Raw genomic sequence first — 25,944 nt, 5'->3', positions numbered from 1 at the left:
CTACTTTGCTTAAAGAAAAATAATTGCAATGACTATTTTTATTTTATAGGGTTATTGACTGCAGATTGCAATTACCATGTCTGATGCAGTAATTCTTCGTAGTGTGAAGAAATTTGGAGAGGACAATTATGGTTTTGAGTCAAACACATTCTGTAAGTGGCCTTTTTCTCTTACTGTCACTTATATAAAAAGAGGTTAGAGCAAAAGTGGACAAGCTAGTGAAGTTTCGAAGGGCAGAGTCAAGCCACAATAATATGGAGAACCATTACGGGATGCACTTCTCACCCACAAATGGGTGGTTCTCTCCAGAATCCATATAATGGAATGTTTGAAAATGCTAGGTAAAAACACATGAACTGTACATTGAAGGATATAACCAGTGGAATTGGTATCTTTTGCAAGATTAAAATCATGACAAGTCCAGAAATGGATGCCCAAATCCATTTCACTGATATTAAAAAACATTTCAACTCTTACACTCTCACAGGTGGAATGAATTGGGTACTGACCACATATGAAGGCATTGCTTTGATGATCTTATACTTCAAGTTAAGGTCTACAAAAGCACCAACTGTGAAAGCCACATAAGTGGAATTTAAACTGTACCTCACCTGTTAAGTTCCCATGCCTGGAGAAGCTAATGTCAACTCATCATGTGATAGTTTGTACAATAAATTTTGATCCTGGGAAAAAACCCCACAAAGAGTGGGTGAATGAAAGTATGTTATCTATAAATATCTCTTTCCCAGTAAAGTAGTGTTGTTCCAGCATTGGTTATTATTATTGCCTTTATTCATCTATCATTATAATTGATTACAGTAGTGATTATTCAGTGAGAAACTACCGAGACTGCTGGCCAGAATGAGATGATGGGAAAGAGGACCCATAGCATTACTACTTAACATCTAGTGAGCACAAGTGATTCCAAGCAATTATTATTATTTTTAAAGACTTATTTACTTATTTGAGAGAGAGAGAGAGAGAGAGCCTGAGCAGGGGGAGGGGCAGAGAGAAACCATAGGGGAAGCAGACCCCCCGCTGAGGGGGAGCCATACTGAGGAGGGGTCTTAATCTCATGATCCCTGAGATCATGACCCGAACTGAAACTGAGAGTCAGTCACCTAACTGACTGAGCTGCCCAGGTACCCCTAAATTATTATTATTTTTTTAAAAATCCTATGATTTTACAATTTACAGAAGAAGAAAATGAGACTTAACTGTCTCTTTCTTTCTTTCTCTCTTTATATATATATATGTGTGTGTGTGTGTGTGTGTGTGTGTGTGTGTATATATATATACATATATATATATATATATTTAAACTTGGCAAAGATTACAGGAACAATAATTAATGGATCCATTATCCTAATCCAGTTCTGATTCCCAAACCCAAGATGTTATCTCTATCTATTCTATAATGCCTCTTTACTCTTACTTAAAGTACATAATTAAAATGCCAGAGAATCAGGATGTGCTGTCCCATGATGATGGTTGACATTAGCACCCTGAATTCCTTTCCCTGTTGTTTCCCTATACTCAATGACCTTGCATCCTCACTTTCACTTCCTACCCTTCATTTGCTAGCCTGGAGAAAATCACATCCAGCTCAATACTGTGATTTCTCCTGGCATGGGAGTGTCAACATCATCTTCTTGTTTAGTTAATTTGTGGTCTCAATTTTAAATAGATAAATTCTGATGTTTCCAAGGAACCAAACAATAAATATTCATTTTACTTGGTAGTTCAAAAAATTAGATTTTCTTTAGCTAATTTAAAAATGTTGGTCTCCAGTGGACATTCAGAAAATACAAATATCTCATAACTTGTAGAAATGTCGAAAAATGTAGTCAAGCCAGCAGTCCTGAACCTGACAGGGTATCTTCTTGTGTAATATTAAGGAGACAGAGAGAGAGAGAGAGAGAGAATGAAGTTAAAAAAAAGGAGAAAAAGGCGAATAGTCGTTTTGCAATGTTCCATGAATAAAGCTAATTTATGGGAATGTTTTTCCAGAGCAAAATTGTTAATGACTATGTCGTTGTGTCATTATTATTAACTGCTTTGTGCATTGTTTTTATCCTGACAGATAACAATGACAAGAATTCAAGGTAAGTGACTATTTCAACAATACATCACCTTTTCTGGAATAACTTCCTAATACTCCTTTTAAAGGCACAAAGCAGACATAATATTTTCATGCATATTGTACTTCCTATAAAATGGCATAGGTAATCCATTTCTTTTCTCTTTAAAACACTGCTGTAATTTGTTTTCAAAAACCTTTTAGAATACCCCTCTGGATTAAGTCCACATCTCCCCTATGTATCCAGCAACACCATAGAATTTCAAACCTAAATGGACAAAGGAAAAGTTGAATGAGTATGATTTCATGAGCACAGGGGAGATCCCTAAACCTCAAATTCTTCCCACAGGCAAATAATAGAAACCTGAAATTTAATTATTAGATATTTCTCTTTAGTTTAAGAGTTTACATTCTCATATAAAAAATGTCAGTTAATCATACATTGGTATAAGAGTAGGATTAGATTGAATTTAATTTAGAAGACACAAGGCAGGCACCAGGCAAGTTTCTGCAAAAGAGGTGGTGGAAAGGCAGAGGTTGAAGTTGTTAAGGAAATTTTAAGTAATTCGCAGTAGAGAGGAGTGTTGGATATGGTAACATTAGTGTCAGACTAGGAGTGCTAGGGTCAGCCTGGATCTAGAAGAATCACACTTTTCTTACTGGGTAGAAAAAAAGATGAAAATGAGCATAGATGTAGATGAATGGCAAGGAGAGAACGCACAGGAAGTTTGAGTTAATTTTTCAGTTTTTAGGGATGATTTTATCTTCTGATAGATGTGGTAATGTAGAATAAGAAGATCATGGTGAAGTTTGAGAAAGCTATGGAGAGAAATGGAACAATCTGTAGATAGATGAAGTACAGTGATGTAAATTGAGCTAAGGCTGGAGACCATACTCGTTTGTTCATTCATTTCACAAATATTAATTAAGTGCCTATTAGGTATCAGAAACTATTACAAGTGCTGAGGATACAGAAAAGAACAAAATGGGCAAAAATCTCTGTCCTTGGGGAGCTTACATTTTAGTAAGGGGGACATAATAAGCACCGTAAATAAATACAATAAATAGCATGGTAGCTTGTAATAATCTATCACTTTCTTTCTAAGAAAAAAGCAAACATGGAATGGAGATATGAAAAGGTGTGGAGAGGAAGTTGAAATTTTAAAGGTTTTGGCCAGGGAAGATCTCATTGAGAAGGTGACTTAGGAGGGAAAATCTGAAAGAGATGAGGGGGTTGGCCGTGCAGGTATCTGAAGAAAGAGTATTCTGGCAAGAGGAAATAGCAAGTGCAGATGGTCAGAAGTGAGAATAAATTTGATATGAACAAAGGTCAGCAAAGAGGCCAGATGCTTGGGTGCCGAGAGCTGGAGTGCAGTAGGAGGAGACAAGGTTGGAGAGCCAGTTGGCTAGACCATGGAGGCCCTTGGACATCTCATTAAGGACTTGGGATTCTACTCTGAGCCGGAGGGGAAGCTGACTTCCTCAGGCATGGCACGGGTTGGCATGAGTTCACAGGGTGAAGAGTTTGTCTCCAGCAGGCCCCACAGCTTGGCTTTAGGAGGAGAGGGGCAAACAGCTGGATGGATGCAGAGTTGAGTTTCCAAAGATAGAGGCAGAAAAGGATTAAGGAGGATGGTAAGAATGTAGTCCAAGTGGTTTGTGTGAGATCTGGGATGCCTGGGGAAGGAAGTACAACCTTGATGGGGTGTTGAGAGTTATATAGTAATGAGGGTTTAAGGGACTGCACATTTCAACTGGGATGACAAATAGGTGTATAATGAGGAAGGACGTGACAAAACAGGATACATAGGCAGTCCCAGAATGCCAATGGAGTAGAGCAGTTTCTGCTGAGAGAAAGGTCCAGGGGGTGTCCATGAATGGTGAAGTAGAAATCTCTGAAGTTGCAAAAGTCAAAGATGGTTAAATACAACTTTATGAGAGATGAAATGAGTAAGAAATACTAAGGAAATATGATTTTATGGGAAGTATGGGAGTTTTTAAAAACTTTCCATCATATTAATACTATTTAATGTAGTTGTAAAATTTTTAAGTGCTAAAAGGAAGCTTTAATCAGCTTATCCAACCACCTCAACTTATAAGGAAATATAAGTAGAAACAGGTTGAGGGTCAAGCCTGGGGTCCAATAGTTACATGTTAGTATAACTGGGAGTAGAGAGCACTTTTTATTTTCTTTCAATACCTCTCAGAAAAACTTCGCTGAATCTCTGCTGAATATGAAATATAGCTATACTGAAATCTCTGGAAGAAGTAAATCTGAACGATAAAAGCTTGTTTTTAGGATTCCAGGTTTGGCAAGAATTTCTCAGTCAGTGGGGACTTTATTTCTTACTAAAGGATGACTCATAAAATCATCACCTAAGGAGAATTTCTCTTTGTTTTGGAAAGGATGGTCTATAAATCCATATGTTTTTCTCCTCAGGTTACAAGATGAGAGGAAAGGTGACAGCAGCCAAGTTGGCTTCTTTCAATTGGTAATAAAACTGTGCTGATTTTTGACATAAATTTTACAACCGCAAATTGTTCAGCTCATGGAGGGAGTGTTAAATCTTCAGTCACTGGCAGGTTTTTAAGTACAGTGTTCACTTTTTCAATATCTTTTCAGTAATAAACTTTGCCTATGTAATAACATGCTAAATGGCAATTAGAAATATATTGGTAATTAACACATAAATCCTGGGGCGCCTGGATGTCTCAATCTGTTAAGCATCCAAGTCTTGATTTTAGCTCAGGTCCTGATCTCAGGGTAGTGAGATTGAGCCCTGTGTTGGCCTCTATGCTGGGCATGAAACTGCTTAAAATTCTTCCTCTCTCTCTCTCTCCTTGTGTCCCTCCCCACTCTCCCCCCCCCACATAAATAAATAAATTAATTAAAAAGTACATAAATCCTATCTGGTAGATCAGAAAAGTTTCCTGGAAAATAATCACTAAGCCCATAATTATTTTAGTAAGGAAAATCATTATAGTAATCATATGGTGTATATTTATCCTTATATGTCTTTAGAAATTCCATAGTTTAGGTCTTTTCTCCAAACTTTCACAAGGTAGAGGCATTTCTAGGCACTAATAGGCACTCGTTTGTCGATATCAGTTATGGGATAAAATTTATGCTATTGCTGAATGCTTCACACAGTATTTCTACAGGGCAATGGCATCAATGCTAATGATCACTTCTCACTGAAGTTGTGAATCAGTGGCAAAGAACTGAAGCCAGTTCTTGAGGTGAAGAATGAATTCAGAGACTAGGAAATAAGTAACATAAACCAACAATGTAAGAGTCTAGTGTTTTAGATAATTGAGATACCACTTATTTTGATATAATTAGTGAAAGCCCTACTGTTCAATTAAGATGATTCCCATAAAATTTGGTGCTGAATGCTATCTATCAGAATCTAGTAACTAAAATTAAATAGTCCTACTTCTCCTGCTTTTCACCCATAGATGATCTCTGAATCCTTTGTTTTTCAAGTTTCGATTTTCTTCAACGACTGACATTTGGCTGATGTTTGTGGGAAGTTTATGTGCGTTTCTCCATGGACTATCCCATCCAGGCGTGCTGCTCATTTTTGGCACGATGACAGATGTTTTTATTGCATATGACACTGAATTACAAGAACTCAAGATCCCTGGAAAAGCGTGTGTAAACAACACTATAGTCTGGATCAACAGCTCCCTTAACCAGAATGTGACAAATGGAACACAGTGTGGGTAGGCTGCTATTTCTTATTTTTTACTTTTTGTGGTTCACATATTAAATTATAATTCAAAATGTGTAAATGGGATTTTATTAGTTGAACTGAAATGATATCCAACACAGAGTGAACAGAAACATAAATTTAACCCATATTTCTACAAAATACTCTGCCTTGAGTGTCTTCCTATCTTACCAGGTTTTTAAATACTAACAAAAAAAGAATTGGAAATTGCTCATTAAATATATCACCCATATTTAAGCACCTGGTAGACTATAGGCTTAAGGACAAACATTACCATATACTAGGAAAGTAAGCCATGAATTTTACTTGAGTCTTTGTCATGTCCCATGTCTACTATGCAAGACTTCTTTGTATTAGTTCATAACACCTTTCTGTTTCTTAACTTCTGTGGTTGTGGCTAATGGTCCACTTGATCTTCAGCCTTCTTTCTATAATGGGAAATTCATTAGTGTACTACAGCACTTGGAGTAGGGGGCTGCTGGCCTTTGTAGTTGAGTTTCTATGGAAGAGTGGTACAGTGCTATAAAGAGAAGGGAGCCATTCAGAATTAGCCAGAACTCACTCTTGATAATTAACTCATTTTGTGATAAGTCCAATAGGTAGCTTTGTAATAAGTGAGTCTGTAGTATTCACAGTGTTGACTCGCTGTCACAGCATGGACTTTGTAGCCTTTCTTGCACTGCCTTGGGCCAGAACAAGCTCATTTGCATGTATGAACCCACACACTCTGGTTCAAGAGTCAAGGGCAGGACACACTCTAGCTGGAAAGAACTTGGAATAGCTTCCCTAGGCAAATTTATATTTTTCCACTTCACTTAAAAATTTTTCTACGTATTTGATTTAGATTATGAACAAATCCTCCTCAACCACTGATACTCTTCCATGATATTATCTACTGTTCGGGTTTTTCATCCATTCACTCATTCAACCAAAATTGTTTGAACACCAACTACATACCAGGAGCTTGTGTAAGTCTTAAGAATCAGTGGTTATCTTGAGTCATGGTCCTTATCTTCATGGTGTTTAGGTCTAGTCGATGTAATCATCATTAGATCAAAGACATTCAAATAAACATGTAGATACAGCTAGGTAGTACTTGACAGAAAAATACAGGACAACATACAATGTGCAGAATTACCCTTTAAAAAATAATAAGCTGGGCAGCCTGGGTGGCGCAACAGTTTAGTGCTGCCTTCAGCCCAGGGCATGATCCTAGAGACCCAGGATTGAGTCCTACATTGGGCTCCCTGCATGGAGCCTGCTTCTCCTTCTGCCTCTCTCTCTCTCTGTCTCTCATTAATAAATAAATAAAATCTTAAAAAAATAATAAGCCCACTCATTAGAAATAAATTTTCTAATGTCTAAATATATATGTTTCTTTTCTAAATGTGGAAGTAAGATTCAGAATAGTTGGTATAGAAGAGTTACTGTTGTCCACGACAGTCTTTTAAGTCTTTCATTTATCTTGGAGGACAAAAGTGAAATGCTTTTTACAGAATACTTTGACTACAAAATGTAATGTTAATTACTTCCCCCTTTGAAAAAAAAATGCATTCAGATTCATATATGATGTAAATTGACCCAAATCATTAATAACATTCAAGAAGGTAAAATTTTCTAGGGAAAATTCCTGAAAATATATCCTGTTATACCTTGAAGTTTGGAAATAAATGTTAGAGGACCAAAATTTGAGACATATCTGTGGTATCACATGCTCAAAAATATTTATTAAGTGATTTAAAGAATGAATCTACTATTAACTTCTGCATTACTAACATCCCATAGAAAAGAGTTTACTGTGGCTACCCATTACACTTTATTTATTCTTACTGGGTCATATACTTGAGGTGAACAGATAATGAAAAGCAAACAGGGGCTTTCAGAAGCTCATTGGCTTTTGCTGAATTCATATGATACAGAAGATGTAATAGATATATGTCCTTTCTAAAATTTCATATGGGTATCTGGAGTTGTGTAGACCACGTCTTTCTCAAGCCTTTTCTTTACCAGGAACTCCTTTGATGAGTTACACACTTTAATTGTGGACTATTACGGTCCCTGACATGACTACTGTTTTACCTCTAGGTAGATGTTTGTTTAGCTTTTATGTAGTTAAGATCACTGTGAAAGTGAATTTGGGTGGGACAAAAGAGAAGGGAGTGGACATTTTCCTACCATGTAAGTAGTTAACGTGCCTCCAGAATTACTCAACTCTTTTTTGCAACTTTCATTCCTGGAAAAGTGTATCATTAAAAGTGATAAAAGTGATAAAAGTGACTTTCTCCACCTATTAGTCTTGGACAAGGTTATGATCTTATCAACGTAAACATGCATGTGTAATGGTAGGAGTGGGTTTTTCTTTTTCATTTCACTGATTGGTTTCAATATCAATTGTAATCCATTGGATGGAATTTTTCAGCAAAGTCTTCCAAACTGCTCTCAGTGCATAATGCTGAAAAGTATTATGGAACATCAAGCTTCCTGATTAGTTTATCCGAATTTATTTGCTTAGAATAGTTGAAAAATAAAGCAAAATAATGAAAGATGACTGAAGGGGAAGTCTAAAGAGTCCAAATACCACAGTGCAGCTTCTTTTTATTTTCTTTTATCCAATTAATGTGTAAAAATTCAAATGGAAGCCACAGAGCCTTGTGACTTAATTGTGGAAGTGACATACCATAATTTCTGCCATTTTCTATTGGTCGCACCACCAACCCTGGTACAATCTGGGAAGGGACTATACAACAGTGTGAATACCAGGAGACAAGAAAGATTAGGGGCATGGAGGCTGACTACTGCTGCCATTGAGAAGGTGGATTCCTTATTTCCCCCGCATGTGAGTGCATCAAAGTAGAACTCAGCCTGCACTCTTTCTTAGATTTCAGTCTGTTTTCTTAGCAATGTACAGTTAGTGTACACATTCAAGCACTATGTTGAAGTTAGACATTGCAAAACTATACAGCTTTATTTTATTTTATTTTATTTTTGAACAGCTTTATTGAGATACGATTCACATACCATAAAATTTACCAATTTAAGTGTACAACTCAATAGTTTTCAGTATTTCAGTTGTGCATCTATCACTACAATCAATTTTAGAATATTTTTATTATGACAAAAAGAAATCCTATACCCCTCAGCTATCACTGCCCAATTCCCCATCCCCCTCAGCCCTAGACAACCATTGATCTACTTTCTAGCTCTGTATATATGCCTATTCTGGACATTTCACACAAATGGAATACCACAATATGTGGTCCTTGGCTTCTTTAACTTAGCATAATGTTTTCAAGGTTCATCATATTGTAGCATGAATTAGGACAGCCAAGCATCTGTCTATCTTGGAGGGTGCTCCAGGTACACTTGAGGGGAATATGTAGTCTGCTTTTATTTGACAGAATGTTCAAAAGATGTCTGTTAGATCTAATTGGTTTATGGTGTTATTCATATCCTCTATTCCTAATTGTTCTATCCAATACTGAAAGTATGGAGTTGTAATCTCTATTATTATTGAACTATTTCTACTCTTGAATCTGTCACATTTTGCTTCATGTGTTTGGGAACTATTTTTAAATGCATATATATTTAAAATTGCTATAATCTTCTGATTGAGCCTTTTATCATCACAAAATGATGATTTTTTAAAGTTTTTTTTTTTTTATATTAGTAGAGCCACTCCTGGCTTGTTATGGCTGCTCTTTGCCATGACATGTCTTTTTCCATATTACTTTCAACTTGTTCATATCTTTGAATCTAAAATGTGTCTCCTATAGACAGCCTACAATTGGAGTTTGTGTTTTTTAAAAATTTATCCAATCTGACAATGTCCGCCTTTTGACTGGATTAATTAATCCATTACATATAAAACCAACCTACCTAGTAGTCTGAAAGAGTGGATAAAAGAAGGTTAGAGATCTTAGGGCCCAAATAATGACATGGTTGAGTTCCTTGGGTTTTCTTTAGGCCTCATATGTACTAGATTGGGTGTTGCAAAAACTGCAACCTAGAAATACCAATGAGCACAGCCCACAAAGGACCTAATAAAATTCTGCCCTCTCTAGATAATAGACCACAAAGAGGCAGCCTAACAGAAGAATTTCAGGCAACAACTATTCTACTTTAGCCAACACCACAGAACAAAACAACATACATATAACCTTACTCTTACCCATGCCAGCAAAAGTTGAGTTGGGACTTAGGCTTCCATCTTTGCCAGGTATCAATGAGCCCCAGCCATGTCTCTTCCCCATCCAACTCCTGTGGTGTCACTGAAGAATATGTGGAGGCCTGAACCACCCCCACTGTAATGAGAAACCTCTCTCCCTACCTGCTTGGGTAAGATCAGAGAGTCAGGACATTTATCACCATTCCCATAGAAGAGAAAATCAAGACATTTTCAGATGAGGGAAATGAAGAGAATTTATTGCCAGCTGACTCACCTAAAAGAATGGCTAAGAGAAGTTCTTTGAACAGAAAGGAAACAATAAAAGAAACCTTGGACATTTAGAAGGAATAACATGGTAAGCAAAACCATGGGTAAATGTAGTAGACTTTCCTTCTCCTGAGTTTTCTAAATTATGTTTGATGGTAGAAACAAAAATGCTAACACTGTCTGATATGGTCCTATTGTAACATTGCCTGAGGTGAGTATGATTCAGAAATATTAAAGACAACTATATTATTAACAGGGGAGAGTAAAGGTATATAAAGGGAGGTGGTGTTTTTATATACCCTGTGCAAACTGGTAAAATGACAACACTAGCAGACTATAATAAGTGATATACCTATAATGTAATTCCTAGAGCAACCACTAAAAAACTATACAAAGAGATACACTCAAAAACACTACAGATAAATCAAAATTGAATTCTAAAAAAATGTTTAAGGGGTGCCTGGCTGGTTCAGTCAGTTAAGCATCTGACTCTTGATCTTAGCTCAGGTCTTGATCTCAAGGTTGTGGGTTCAAGCCCTGCATTGGGCTTTATTTATTTTAAAATAAAATAAAGTTAAATTAACTTATAATTTTAAAAATGTTTGAGTAGCTCATAGGAAAGCAGGGGAAAGGAAATTAAAAAAATAAAAACCGAGAGAAAAACCTGAAAACAAAAAATAAAATGTCACATTTGAGCCCTAATATACCAATAATTATATTACATTTAAATGATTTAAATTACCAAATAAGACAGAAATTGGCAGAATGGATTTTAAAACACCCAACTACATGCTATTTATGAGAAAATCACTTTAACCATAATAATATAGGCAAGTTGAGGAGCACTTGACCTGGCTCAGTCTGACTCTTGATTTCAGCTCAGGTCATGATCTCAGGGTTGTGAGATCAAGCCCCATATTGGGTTCTGTGCTCAGTGCTGAGTCTGCTTGAGATTCTTCTCTGCTTCTCCCTCTGCCCCTCCTCCTGCTCTCACTCTCTTTATATACAAATAAATAAAATCTCTAAAGAAAATAATATAGGCAAGTTGAAAGTAAAAGAATGGAAAAAGATGTATCGTTCAAGCATTAATCAAAAGAAAGCAGAAATGACTACACTGATAGGAGGTAAAATAGACTTTGGAACAAAGAAAATTACAGGGACAAAGAGGAACATTATACAATGATAAAAGGGTCAATCTGCCAGGAAGACGCAGCAATCTTAAATGTGTACTCACCAAACAACAGAGCTGTAAAACATGTGAAGCAACAATTGACAGAACAGAAAGGAAAAAGAGACAAATCAAAATTATAGTAGAACTCTTAAAAATCCATCTCTCACTGAACGATAGAACAGCTAGACATACAATTATCAAGTATATAGAAGAGCTCAACACCAGTAACAAACAGGATCTAATCAACATCTATAGAACATTCCATCCAACAACCACATACTACACATTCTTTTTAAGTCCCTACAGAGCATATACCAAGACAGACCATACCCTGAGCCACGAAACAAACCCCAACAACCTTATATACCTGAAATAATAGAGTGCGTTCTCTGACCACAGTGGAATCAAACGAGAAATCAGTAACAGAAAGATCATGGAAACCCCCCAGATTTTTGGGAATCAAACAATACACATCTAAATAGTCTATAGGTCAAAGATAAAGTCACAAGGGAAAAGTTTTAAACATTGAACTGAATGAAAAGGAAAACAGAAAATGTAAAGACCTATGGGACACAGCTCCTACAGTGCCGAGAGGAAAATTTATAGCACTGAGTGCATACATTACAAAAGAGGAAGCACCTCAAATTAAATATCTAAGCTCTCAACTCAAGAGCCTAGAAAAAGAGCAAAATAAGTCCCCAGAAAGCATGAGAGGATAAAATAAACCTAAAACAAGTAAATGCAGGAAATCAGTGAAGCAAAGAGTTGGTTCTTTGAAAAGATCAATGAAGTTGACAAAACTTTATCAAAATTGATAAAGAAAAAAGGGAGAAGACACAAATGACCAATATTGAGAATGAAAGATGAAATATTACTGCAGAATTTGTAAGCATCAAGAGGACAACAAGAAAAAAAAGAGGACAACAAAGAACTACTATAAGCAAGTCTATACACATAAACTTGACAACTTAAGAGAAATGAAACAATTGCTTGAAAAAATAAACTACCACAACTCACCCAATATGATATAAATAATTTGAATAGCCCTATCTAAGAAATTGAATTTATAATTTTAAAATTCTAAAAAGATAAATCTCCAGGCCAATGTGATTTTACTGGAGAATTTTATCTAGTGTTTAAAAAGAAATAACACCAGCTTTATATAATATTTTCTAGAGTATAGAAGGAACCACTTCCCAATTCATTTTAGGAAGCTGATATTACTGTGATACCCAGACTATACAAATATATTACAAAAAAGAAAATCACAGATAAATGTCCCTTATGAATACAGATGCAAAGTATTAACAAAATACTGGCAAATACAATTTTAGCAATATATAACAAAGAATTACACACCATGACCAAGTAGATTGTAGTCTAGAGAAGCATACATGATTCAGTATTAGAAAAACAGTCAATGTAATCTACCATGTTATCAGGCAAATATAGAAATCCACGTGATGTAAAAAAAGAAATCCTCCATCGATGTCAAAAAAGCATTTAAAATTTCAACATCCATCCATAATAAAAACTCTCAGAAAACTAGGAACAGAAAAGAAATTCTTTAACTTAAAAAAAAAATCTACAAAAAAGTCCTATGGCTAACGTTATACTTAAAGGTAGAAAACTGAATACTTCCCCCTAAGACTGGAAACAAGGCAAGGATATATGCGTTCACTTCTATTATTCAACACAGTACTCAATGTTCTAGCCTATACAATAAGGAAGGAAAAGAATACTGATTTAATACTTAACACTACTGAAATGTACACTTAAAAATGGTTAAGTTGGTAAATTTTATGTTATGTGTTTTTTACTACAATCAAAAAATTTAAAAGAAAAAAATACAGATCTAAAAGGAAGAAATATACCTGTTTATTTTGGAGATATTATTGTCAACATAGAAAATCCCAAAGAATCTACAAAAATATCCTAGAATCAATGAATGAGTTTAGCAAAGTCATAAAATACCAGATAAATATACAAAGTTTAGTGGTATTTCTACATACTAGCAATGAACATGTGAGCACCAATATTAAAAATATAATGTCAAAAAATAAAATAAAAATAATATCATTAACAATTGCTCAAAAAATTTATTTAGGTGTCAATCTAATCAAACATGTACAGGATTTATATGCTGAAAAGTGAAAAACGCTGATGAAAGAAATCAGAGACCAAAATAGATGGAGAGACATACCTTGTTAATGAATTGGAAAATTCATATAGTAAAGATGTCAGTTCCCCCAAACTAATTTGTAACTTTAATAAAATTCCTATCAAAATCTCAGCTAGACATTTTTGTGGATATAGACAAGATTGCTCTAAAGTTTATATAAAAAGGCAAAAGAACTAGAATATCTAAAGCAACTTTGAAAAAGAGGAATAAAATGTGAGGAAACAGTCTACCCGATTTCAAGACATATTATATAGCTATAGCAATCAAAGTTGTGTAGTATTGACAGAGGAACAGAACAGAGAATTCAAACATAGACCCATGCAAATTGATTATTGACATCCAGTTGATCATTGACAAAGGTGGAAAAGAAATTCAATGGAGAAAATATAAACTTTTTATCAAATAGTTGAATGACTAGTTGGATATCCATAGGCAGAAAAATGAACCCATACAAAAAATAGCTCCAAGTGGATTGTGGACTCAAATGTAAAAAGTAACCTGTAAATTTTTAGAAAGATATGTGGGTGACCATTTTCATGTCAAAGGCTAGACAAAGAGCTCTTAGACCTGACACTAAAGGTGCAATTCATAAAAAGAAAAATTGATGAATTAGACTTTATCAGAATGAAAAATGTTTGCTCTGCAAAAGATCCTGAAGAGGAAGAAAAGAAAAGGTACAGACTGGTACATCATATTTGCAAATTATATGTCTAACAAAGGACTAGGATCTCGAAAATATAAAGAACTCTCCAAACTCAATGGCTAGAAAAACACCAGTTCGAATAGGGAAAAACACACGAACAGACATTTCACTAAGGATATAAAGATGGCAAATGTGCACTTGAAAAGATATTCAGCAACATTAGTGGTTAGGGAATGCAAATTAAAATCAAGATGAGATATCAGTACAAATATATCAGAATGACTAACATAAAAATTGTGATAACACCAGAGCTGGTGAGGATACAGCGAGACTGGATCACTTATACTTTTCTGGTAGGAATGTAAAATGGTGCAGCCACTATGGAAAATAGTTTGGAAATTTAAAAAAAAAATAAATAAATAAATAAATAAATAAAAATAAAAATAAATCAAACATACAAGTGTTATACAATCCAGAAATCCTACTCTTGGGGATTTATTCCAGAGAAATGAAAACCTATGTTCACATAAAAACCTATACACAAAGGTTATAGAAGCTTTGTCTGTAACAGACAAAAACTGGAAACAACTCAGACTATCCTTCAATGGGTGAATGGTGAAATAAGCCATGATACATGTATACCACGGAATAATACTTAACAATAAAGAGGAACAAATAATTTATGGAATTTTAAAGAAATATGCTGAGTGGGAAAAAAAAAAGCCACCAACACCAAAAGGTTACATACTGTGTGATTCCACTTACATAATATTCTTCGAATGATAAAACTGTAGCAACAGAGAACAGATGGATGGTAGCCAGGGATTAATGGGGGAGTGCAGGCTGGATGGAAGCATGTGGAGATGTAAAAGGGTGACTTGAAGAATCACTGGGGTGATGAGAACATTCTGGTCTTGATTATATTAATGTCAACATCCTTGTTGTGATATTGTCCTTGTCGTTTTAAATACCAGAGGGTGTATATGTTTCTATATTATTCCTCACCAGCGCATGAGAATCTACACTTACCTCAAAATAAAAAGCTTTATGAAAAACAAACAAAAAATAGCTTCCTGGGTGAAAAAAATTGTCACAGATTCTCTGAAAGGTAATCCTAGCCATTCTGGTAGTAGGCTACCATAGTGTATGGGTATCCTGTAAAGCAGCTTTACCCAGCGATCAGCCATTTGTCTATAGGTTGATGTCCTTGCATTAAGAATTCAGAGCCTCCAACATTCTGAGAGTAGGACATAAGCACGTGTCTCACCTGTGATGCTCATTTAGGAGTTGACACTAATGTGACTCTAAAGTGTTACTGGGTGGATAGTGCATGAAAACCATGGAAAGGATAAGTCTGTGTTAAGCAATGCACCTTGTCATGAAGACCTCCTACATATTTAAAATGAAAACCCTATGGCTCTAGTAAATCGGAAATCCTGAGGTATAAATTGAGTACTTTGATTTTATGGTGCATTTCTTTTTCATAAAAAGCAAGGTAAGAATTCTCATATCTCAATAATTTGTAAAATATCTCTTACCGTTCCCTCTAATTGTCATCTTTCTGCCCCCTTCTCACTTCAACAAATGAGCCAGGGGAATCTTCATTTAGTCAAGTAGATGTACGTCAATGTTGCTGTTAAAAAGAAAGGCGCCCATTTGGTGAGCCAAATCACTTGCACACTTGAAAGAATCCTTTCTAGGATTTTATAAGCACAAGAAAACTTTCAATCGGATGATAAAAAAATTTGATGTGCAGTCGAAGGAGCCAAGCCAGCCTGCTCTTTTCCTTCCTGTCAGTTTTTCTGGTACGTTTCTGGAACAATATGTTGTTCCAGAAATATTCTCAAGTAGTTTCTAAAACCCTAATAACTTCTTATCCCAGAGAATAAAATAAAAATGAGTTAACCATTCATCTCTGGGGTGCCTCGGGAGTGAACAGAATCATAAACTACACATGTCCTTATCCACACCATCCAGCAATAATATAATTCTGAAGTTTTCCCCAATAAATTCTGGTGCTGGGTCAGTTCTCGGTACTTTCAATCTGAGTAGGTTTGTTTATAACTTAGGCAGCTGCGTCTTTCATGGCAGGCATTTTATCGCTTTTGCCTAGAGCGTGTGTAGAATGAATGCACCACAGGAAATCTAAGTAAAACTTTTTGAAAAATACTCATAGTCCTCTCTTTTTTGAACAGAGTTGTCAAATGACAATTGCCATTTCACAAACAAAAAAACTAAGAATGTGGCCTCATTTTCACATTAGAATTGTCTTACTCCATTATGCATCCTATAGAGAGATACTTAACTTTTGTGAGAACCTCTGATTGTGGATATTTACATATAAGTTTTCTAGGTCTTGTCCATTCTTGGGGTTCCCTTAAACCATCAGGAAAGACAGAAGTGTGGTGAACAGATGTATTCGTTGTTTTGGAAACTATCCATCCACAGAGGGGTTTACGGAGGCAATTATTTCCCCTTCCTTATAGGTATTTTAAAAGTCAGAGCAGAATATATAAACATTTATTGAGGTATTGTGTCTGCTACGTGTAAGGTATTGTATAAGGCTTCGGGCAGTGTGAGCAAGCAGCTTAAATCAAGCCCTTGCCCTCAAGTGGCTTGCAATCTAGCAAAACAAACATAACTATATTCAGTATAAATAAGTTCAATGAAGGTGTTGAATAATAGTGCAAGATGGCAATAGAATCTGTCATGGAATAATAGTTTGTTCTGAATTAAAGAAATTATACTTCAACACTTGACCTAAGGCTTGGGTCACAAAAGGAAGAGCTGATAGAAAGCAGAAAGCGTGTAGGATGAGAACACCTCTGCTGGAGGTGTTGCTTTCTGATTTTCTAAAGAAATAGACTCTATATCATTTAGAGTATCCTCAGGGGTCAGAATTGTTATCAACTGACATGTTAATTTTCTAAGTATAAAATTCTTTATTTTCTGACAGCAATCTCAGACTAATTTGTGCCTTCCCTCCCCACCCCTGCCAATCCCAAACCCTGTGCTGCTGCGTATAGTTGCGGCGAGAAAAAAAAAATGCTATAGAGTTTTCTTGCTCTTCCCCACGAATTCTTAGGCTTCATCTTAGAAAAATGTCCCAGAGAGTGAAACCCCTTGGGCTGCAGTCGGCAGAAGGACTGGGCTGATAAAGTATTTTTCTCCTTCTTTGGGATGATGACACACACATTTTTCAGTGTCTCCTTAAGATGGAAGAGTTGAAAATCTGGCTTAGATTCCTGGAGGAGGTAACAGTGAGCCTCCTGATATACAGCTCATGCTTCTCTACCAATGTCTTTGCAGACACCAATCTGGCTTTGTAAAATCTCTCCCTAGCAGTGATGGCTCCGTCACTACCTAAGGAGCATGAGTGACGGCCTCGGTAGACAGAGCACTGGGCTGCCATCTACTGCCCCTGGCTTCCAACAACTGCCAGTGAGTTATTCCTGCCTATAAAAATGAAGACGGTAGGCATCTTTGCTGAGTTTGGTACTGTGAGGTCTAGGTGGAAATTTGGTTGGATTGATTATAATTCTACATACAGAAGATGCTTACCCAAAGTTCATATTTTAATTTCTTCTGTACCCACAAATGTAATCTTTGGCAAGCTTGACCCTACTTCTGAATCTTAACATTTTCTCCCCTCTTTTGAAGGTTGCTGGACATTGAGAGTGAAATGATCAAATTTGCCAGTTACTATGCTGGAGTCGCTTTGTTAGTACTTATCACAGGATATATTCAAGTGAGTAGCGCCTCCATTTTATTGATAGATCAACATCTGGGTTCAGAGATATTACAATGAAATGCAAGCTTTTGAGCTGTTCAGAAGCCCTCAGGATACAGTTTTATTTGGAGGTGGAGTGGGGTGTGTGAGAGAATGGGGAAGGATTCTTCTTCTCAGATGAGGAGGAAAATACATGCAGTTATCTAGAGAGAAGGAGAATAGACTTTGAATTTCAATGCTCTGTCCTCCCCTTCTCCCTCTACTTCATCTTCTAAACTCAAAAATAGGCAGTTGTGGGAGTGTTTGTAAGGGGAGCATGAGCACCCTGGAGAAAGCCAGGCAGGAGGTGTTGGAGGAAAGCAATCTCTTTCTTTTTCACTTTCATTGCTAAAATCTCACCAGTCTGTGTTTCAAACCAAATTCTGTAAACTGAATCTAGAGTGTACTCTAGATTTAAGCCATGAAAAGGCTTAGAGTTACTTACCCCTTAATAAAGAAGTAGAATATTTCGTCTTTTACCCACTTCTCTAGAAAAAATAATGAAGCCCCTCAGCCCCCATTCATCCAAGAATTCCAGGAAGTTCGTGTTCACTTTAAAGAGAAAGGAATCAAATTTTCCCATGCTGGTACTGAGAGTTTTAATGACAGCCTGACTTTGCTTGGTTGGAGGCAGTTATCAGTAGATTTATTCCCTGCTTCTGTCATAATTTTTGTTTTACTTGCTCTGAAAATTATTGTCCAACAGTCTGAAAACTATGCATACATGCTTGTTGTCAGGCCTCTCAGGGGGAAAACAATACACCCAGAAGCATCATGCAAAAATAGGTACATATGAACAAGAATTTCTTTTTGGCTCTGTCATCCTTTACACATGTGGAAGGTGAAGCTCGGTAAGGTTAGATCTATCAGTGGCAAAGCCAAATTCACACCCAAACCTTCTGGCTCCCCTGGCCACAGCTGTTCTGTTCAGCCCACTTTCAGCAGCAGGTGCCAGAGCTCACCGTACCTCCCATGATGCAGCTTTCTGTGAATCACTTTCTTCTTTTCCTCAAGGCTTACATGGAAAGTATTTTCTTCTGCAAAGAGAAGGAATTAACAAACATTTTTTTAACATCACAGTGCCAAACATTCCTTGCTCCATTTTCAGATATGCTTTTGGGTGATTGCTGCAGCTCGTCAGATACAGAAAATGAGAAAAATTTCCTTTAGGAAAGTAATGCGAATGGAAATAGGATGGTTCGACTGCAATTCAGTGGGAGAGTTGAATACAAGATTTTCTGAGTAAGTGGCTGGTGGGCGGTTTTTATGTACGTGTGAGTTTTTGATGATAGAGCCCTTTTTTCTAAATTAAATAACAATTAGAAACACATTTTCAGTTATTTTGGATGTATTTTGTCTCTTAAATTGGTCTTTTACAGGCAGCATAGTTTTTTCATAGGTGACATTTTATCTGATATGATCATTAAAAATTGAAAGGCAGGATACTACAGTTTATTTTTTGTAGGACCTTAATTAAGATACTAGAAATGAAGTATTACAGAAGAGTGTTAAAAGAAGTAGGGCTATTTGGCCTCTAAAAGAAGACTGGGGGATGTCACAACCCATTGATCTGTAAGGAAAAACAATGCAATTAGAATGAATTATCTTGCCTTGTCTGTTAAGGCCATTTCTATGCATAAAAACAAAGACAAAAAATTCAAAGTAGTTCAAGAATGATTTGAACTAAACAACTAGATTTAAATCTAGTTTATAACTAAAGACCAGTTAGAGCCATTGATGGCCCTCCTTCCCTCCTCCTTCAGGTATTTTGAATGAGCCCTGAGTAATTAGAAGTACTTGAATCCTATTGAACAGAAATTTGGGGTCCTGTGAGGGCCCATGAGAGAGTGTGTAGTATAGGGAAGAGCAAAGACTGAATGTTGAGATACTTAGATTCTAGCACTCATTCTGCCCCTTACTTACTGTGGCCTTGCACAGATACTTAACCTTGCTGGGATACAATTGTCAGCTCTGTGGGTAATATCTTAGTCCTTTTTTTTTTTTTTTTTTTTTTTGCTATTGGGTCCTAAGCCCTGTTTGCTCCATCTGAGCAAGAGATTATGGGAATGTTCCTAGGAATATGAATTTTTTTAAAGATTTTATTTATTCATGAGAGACACTGGCAGAGACACTGGCAGACACTGGAGAAGCAGGCTCCCTGTGGGGAGCCCAAGCAGGACTCGATCCCCGGACCTTGGGATGACAACTTGAGCCAAAGGCAGAAGCTCAACCACAGAGCTACCCAGGCATCCCTCCAGGAATATGAATTTAATGTTACTATATTCAACTAATATTTTGGAGGGCTTACCCTAGGCAAGCCATAAAGATAAACCACACAACTCCTGACCTCAGGGAACTCACCATCTAGTAGGAGGGATAAAAGGTGCAAGCAAATAAATAATCAGAGCTGACACATGGATAGCTTACTATACTGTAGGCACTGTTCTACATACTTAACATACATTAGCTAATCCTCATTACGATCCATGAAGGCAGGTTCTGTCATTGTCCCCATTTTATAGATGAGGAAATTAAGGCACAGAAAAGTTAAGTAATCTGCCCAGGAAAAGCTCGTGTTGAAATTCAGAGTCTGGCCCCAGTCTGTGCTCTTAACCAACTCCTATTCCATACTGCCGGTAGGCTGAATGCAATAATCGCAGACACAGATTCATTACGTTGGTTATGCAAACACAGGGAGGAAGAGATTACCTTTTCCTCAAGAGTTTTTATGAATTTGGTGGTGTGTGGGTTGCAGCTCGAGGCTGAAAGGATTTAGCAGGAATAACGAAGGAAAGGACTCCACAGGACAGACCAAAGATATGAGCTATAAGAAAGAAAGAGACAGGGCAGCCTGGGTGGCTCAGTGGTTTAGCATCGCCTTCAGCCCAGGGCATGATCCTGGGGACCCGGGATCAATTCCCACATCAGGCTCCCTGCTTGGAGCCTGCTTCTCCCTCTGCCTGTGTCTCTGTGTTTTTTGTGAATAAATAAATAAAATCTTTTTTTTTTTTTTTTTAAGAAAGAAAGAAACAAATAAGATGGTTTCTGAAAGTCTTTGTCAACATTGAATGGACACCAGTTGGGAAAACTGGGCTGAGGACAAACTTACTTGGCTATGAGGGAAGGAGAGGCTCCATGACCTCACCAGCTGCAGCAAGTTTCTTCAAAAGTGAAAGGCTCTTATGTTTCACAGGCAATGGGATATGGCGATGCCAATAGAAGGGAAAGGCTGGGATTTCTCAACAAGACATTTGAATTGACCAAATTCAGTTTTAGTGATCAAAGCCTCTCCTGTTTCTAGCGATATTAACAGAGTCAATGATGCCATTGCCGACCAAATGCCCATTTTCATTCAGCGCATGACCACGAGCATCTGTGGCTTCCTATTGGGATTTTACCAAGGTTGGAAACTGACCTTGGTCATTATCTCTGTGAGCCCTCTCATCGGGATTGGAGCAGCCATCATTGGTCTGGTAAGAATGTCTTCTCACTTCTCTCCAAGATATCTGCACTGAGAAACAGCCAGAAATGTGAAACTTGATTCCTTTTTTCCTATTTATGTTTAGTCAGCATTATTGTCACTGTTTTGTTGTGTTTTGGTTGATTCTTCCGTAGTATCAAATAACATTCCATCAATCCAGGGATTGATGATATTTTAATAACGTAAATATTATTGCATTAATAACAATAGCAACTACGTTTGTTAAGGTTTTGCTATTTTGCCAGGCACTATTAGGAACTTCATATATATTATCTCTGATCTTTACAACGATCTTATAAAGTATTAATGTCATTTAAACATAAGAAATGGAGACTCAGAGAGGTAAGGGACTTGTCTGGGGTTGCACAGCTAGCGAGTGACAAAACTAGATTCAAATACAAGGGACCCTGACTCCAAATCCCCACCCACTCTCTCATATGCCTATTGCTTCCCATGGTCTCCCAAGCTCAGATATTTTCTTCAAAAAGGCCCAACAAATGTACCCAGATCAGTAACAAACACATAAACGGGATTTCTGCAGTCACAGCTGTGTTCTCCATGCAGTAGGATCAGTTTCAGAATGAAGTGACCTGGCCCATTCTGAGTAGTATCTTGGCATGCAGGCCAGGAAACATGTAGCAGTAGGAGTTTGGGGTCATCCCAGTTAAATCCCTAGGATTAATAAATTATTATATCATACTTTTAGAGCACCTGCTTTAGATAGCAGCAGATCATGAGATCTGGCTCACTAATAGTTTACTGTAAGTGAGCATAGATTTCGGGTGGAAAGCTGCACGCCCTCACATCATGGAGCAACAGGGAACCAATCTCCATAAAATTTTCTAGCAAAATATTCTCTACAATCCCTTGGCTATATTACTCAAACGTTTCCCAGGTCGTACAGAGTGACAATGGCAAAGAGTTCACTCCTCTCAACTGGCCACTAACCTGACTCTACCAACTGGCTCAAGAAAGATATATTTAGCCTGTCAAAACTTTTGTTTCCTCATCTTGAAGATAAGGATAATGCCTCCCAAAAGCCACTGTGATGACTTAAGGCATAATCCATGTTATCCACTCAGCATGGCATCTGGCACAGAATTAATTGCTAAAGAGATAATAGTTTTTACTTTTTCCAATCCACCATGTTGTGCAAGCTTTATAACAATCTTTCCTATCAAACACTTTCTAGCTTCACTCCAGAAAAGCCTCACTCTCCACAGGCGATCTTTGGGGATTCTGTGGAGAATTCCACAGCTTTTTTGATTCAGCTTTTTTCCGCTAAATACACTTAATCTCTTTTCTCAAACCTGTGATTATTTAATATTCATACTTAGATGGGCAATATGTTACATTTCAACATGGTGGAGATGTAGCCTGGGTAACCTGATTTGCACAGGCTTAGGGGATGGTTTCTCTTACTATCCCAGGGCCCGTATTTCAAGTTCTTGTTAATGTGTCACTGATTTGGAATGCTGTAGCTCTGCACTGGTTTCTTCCTGAATTCAAGTCTGTGCATGTTTGTGTAAAATGATACAAGCAACCTCACTAGGCCCAATTCAAAAGCAGGACCAAGAGAAAAAGCAGGAGGGGGCACCATATGACATGTTACATGTTAATGAGGGATTTGTATGCCTGTGTCGGACTTTAATATTTACCATGAGAAACATGAGCTATCATTAAATATTTTCCAATTTACATCTTTTAAGCTCCTGTGTCAATTTAACAGAAGTATCCTGAGATTATTTAATATGCAATAAATTACAATAAAATTATTAATATTCATAACTACTTAGTTTCCTCAATACGTAATTTAGAAATAAATTAGAAGAGGATTGTGGTAAAAACTACAATGTCCATAACATGTAAATTCAGATTTTAATGTTGATGAAAATAGCCCTACTTTCCTTGTTGTTGTCTTTTCAATTCACAACTTTTAGAAAATGTGGACTTGGGACATAAATATGTTGTAATAACATTTACTTATTTTATATCTTAGAATTATGTTTAAGACTGTGTTTGAGAAGAGTTCTGCTACTAAAAGTTTGGAAATTCTTGGAGGATAAACTTCTTTAGTCTGGATACTATATATATTTTAGATTTTTGAGTTGTTGATCTTCTATAATATTTGCTTGTATTCATTCCGGTGTCTTTATCTGTGCCAGGGATTTCTTTGGTGATTAATTATAATTACAACTCAATCTAAGTCCAATTTTAGAAAAAGTAACTTGTTATATATTAAGGGCAATGTCTTTTTTGTTCTTTTTGTAAGAAGTAAAGCTAGTTAGTTGAGCCCCTACATTTGAGTCAAAATGCTTTGATATTTATCTGGAGCTTTCTCTTGTGTGCAATTACCTCTGCAGCATCACGAGTCTCTGTATGGTCAGGACCTCTCTCTCATTCTATACTCTGAGTAACCTCCAGTCTCTGACTCTGGTGTTTGTCTGTAAGCTGTGCGAACATTCTGTAGTCAATAGCAATGAAATGTGACATGGTTTCATTTGAAAATTTCATTAGTATCATAAGTGAAACACTGTGGTCTCACAGAATCCCCTCTTTGGGACTCACTCTGTGAGAAGGTTCTTGGGGCTGACTTCTAAGGAAGTCATTTTGATATGCTAACAACCAAACACTCATGGGTGGGGCTTAACATGGGTCAGACTTGGACCAGATTCTTTCCTTGGTGAACCGTTATAGTGAGAATCCAGTATTAAATCGCACTACATGTTTACTCTGCTAAATGAATCACCAAATGGCAGGCTGACTTACTTCATTGCCTGGTCTTCATGTTTTGTTTTCTTCTTTTGGATTTTAGAGTGTGTCCAAGTTTACTGACTATGAATTGAAGGCCTATGCCAAAGCAGGGTCAGTGGCAGATGAAGTCATTTCATCTATGCGAACAGTGGCTGCTTTTGGTGGTGAGAAAAAAGAGGTTGAAAGGTTGGTTTATTGAAATGTCTACCATATTCCTGAATTTCATCGTTCAGCACATTACCCTAGATCCTCCCCATTTTGTACAAAGTGGCAGACGTACCTTGGTCTGTTTACCCTGAAAGAGCTTTTGTTCAAGAGTTAGCTGAGAGTGATTAGTTGGGCACAGTGCTGCAAGGACCCCTAAGTCTTTAGCTGTGTGTTTTTTAAAATGTTGTAGTTGGAGATTTTTAGAAAGCTATCTTAGGTTAGGTATGTATTTCAACTCTGGTGGTGTGTGTGTGCTCGCATGCTATACACATCATAGCGGTCGGTAACACTGTTTGCTCCATGATCTAAAATGCAGTTCCACACATTTTTATTCGGTGTCTTTTATTCAGCTACTGTACTACATGCTCTTTATAAAGTCTGATAAAATTTCCATTTAATCATTGTTTGATTAAATTTTGTTAATTTATCACTGGGTATATTACAGACCATCATTCTAGGAGATTAATTCTTAATGAAAATAAAAAACCTAAATGACCAAAACAATACAGCTGTCAAAATTTTGATTTTGTTTTTTTCTGCCTTTTATCTAGTATTTATTAAGTGCTTACCATGTGCCAGGTGCCGATTTTATAAAATAGCCACCAATTTAATTAAACTCTTATTTCATGAGTTGTAGATCTAGTATGATGATGCCATTCTCAGTTGCTACCAAATAAAAAAGAGAATAGAATTCATAATCTCTAATTATTCTCTTTTCCTCCCCCCCCCCCTTCTTTTGGTCTATAAAGTGAAGTTACCTTGTTTCTCACAAAAAAATTCAGTAGCATACTTCCTCCACCATAAAAGATGTTAATGTTAATAATAGCAGCATTGTAAATGTTTTGAAAATAGTACCAAACATAGGATAGACCTTTACTTTGTCCTATGAAATATTAAAAGTATGCCATGAATTTATGTTTTGAGATAAAGGCAGGTACAGAATGTCTGAACTTTAAGACGATGCTAGTTATTAATACCTAAATCATAGAATCACTGAAGGTTAGTGCTTTGATTGAATTTCTACGTAGTTATCCATGTCTCACAGCTCTGAACCCAACTGGTCGTGTTACAACATAGTATTCTTGGTTACAGGGCAGATGAGTGAGTGTATATGGAGATGAGTCAGCGCAAACACTGGTTTTAAACCTGGGGGAAAACAGTTGCATCATTTTCTGATAGAAAGCATGCTGTGTGACTTGATAAAAATAATGTAAGCACAAATAGTACTAAATCCCTCATGTTCAAACATTTGTGTTGAAAATTCTTTTCTCTTGGGATAAAGTTCTCACTTTTCTCACACTATTCTTTTTTTTTAAGATTTTATTTTATTATTAATATCACAGAGAGAGAGAGAGAGAGCACAAGCAGAGGAACAGCAGAAGCAGAGGGAGAAGCAGACTCCCCACTGGGCAGGGAGCCCAATGCAGGGCTCAATCTCAGAACCCTAAAATCATGACCTGAGCCAGTCAGCCACTTAATCAACTGAGCCAC

The 25,944-nt window shown here is 36.7% G+C and overlaps 1 protein-coding gene and 1 pseudogene across 4 annotated transcripts in view; both read left to right on the top strand.

Moving 5' to 3' along the window:
* Nucleotides 1-25,944, top strand: part of ABCB11 (ATP binding cassette subfamily B member 11) — an 87,675-nt gene that overhangs the window by 11,494 nt on the left and 50,237 nt on the right. For 3 of the 4 annotated variants that reach the window (XR_012000306.1, XM_025994104.2, XM_072751860.1), the window contains exons 2-9: nucleotides 50-152; nucleotides 2,084-2,105; nucleotides 4,521-4,572; nucleotides 5,568-5,806; nucleotides 17,903-17,990; nucleotides 19,120-19,253; nucleotides 21,313-21,484; nucleotides 24,308-24,432. Coding sequence is in view for 3 of the 4 variants with exons in the window: in XM_025994104.2 (XP_025849889.1) it covers nucleotides 77-152; nucleotides 2,084-2,105; nucleotides 4,521-4,572; nucleotides 5,568-5,806; nucleotides 17,903-17,990; nucleotides 19,120-19,253; nucleotides 21,313-21,484; nucleotides 24,308-24,432 (908 nt within the window). In the remaining variant the exon portion in view is untranslated. Of the gene's footprint in view, nucleotides 1-49; nucleotides 153-2,083; nucleotides 2,106-4,520; nucleotides 4,573-5,539; nucleotides 5,807-17,902; nucleotides 17,991-19,119; nucleotides 19,254-21,312; nucleotides 21,485-24,307; nucleotides 24,433-25,944 lie in introns of all 4 variants that reach the window. The other variant, XM_072751859.1, reaches the window with a different exon arrangement.
* Nucleotides 412-588, top strand: LOC112916436 (ATP synthase membrane subunit K, mitochondrial pseudogene; annotated as a pseudogene).

Source organism: Vulpes vulpes, chromosome 3, assembly GCF_048418805.1.
Source record: "Vulpes vulpes isolate BD-2025 chromosome 3, VulVul3, whole genome shotgun sequence".
Classification (NCBI taxonomy): domain Eukaryota; kingdom Metazoa; phylum Chordata; class Mammalia; order Carnivora; family Canidae; genus Vulpes; species Vulpes vulpes.
The sequence above is the reverse complement of the archived record's forward strand: the minus strand, read 5'-3'. Positions and strand labels throughout refer to the sequence as shown.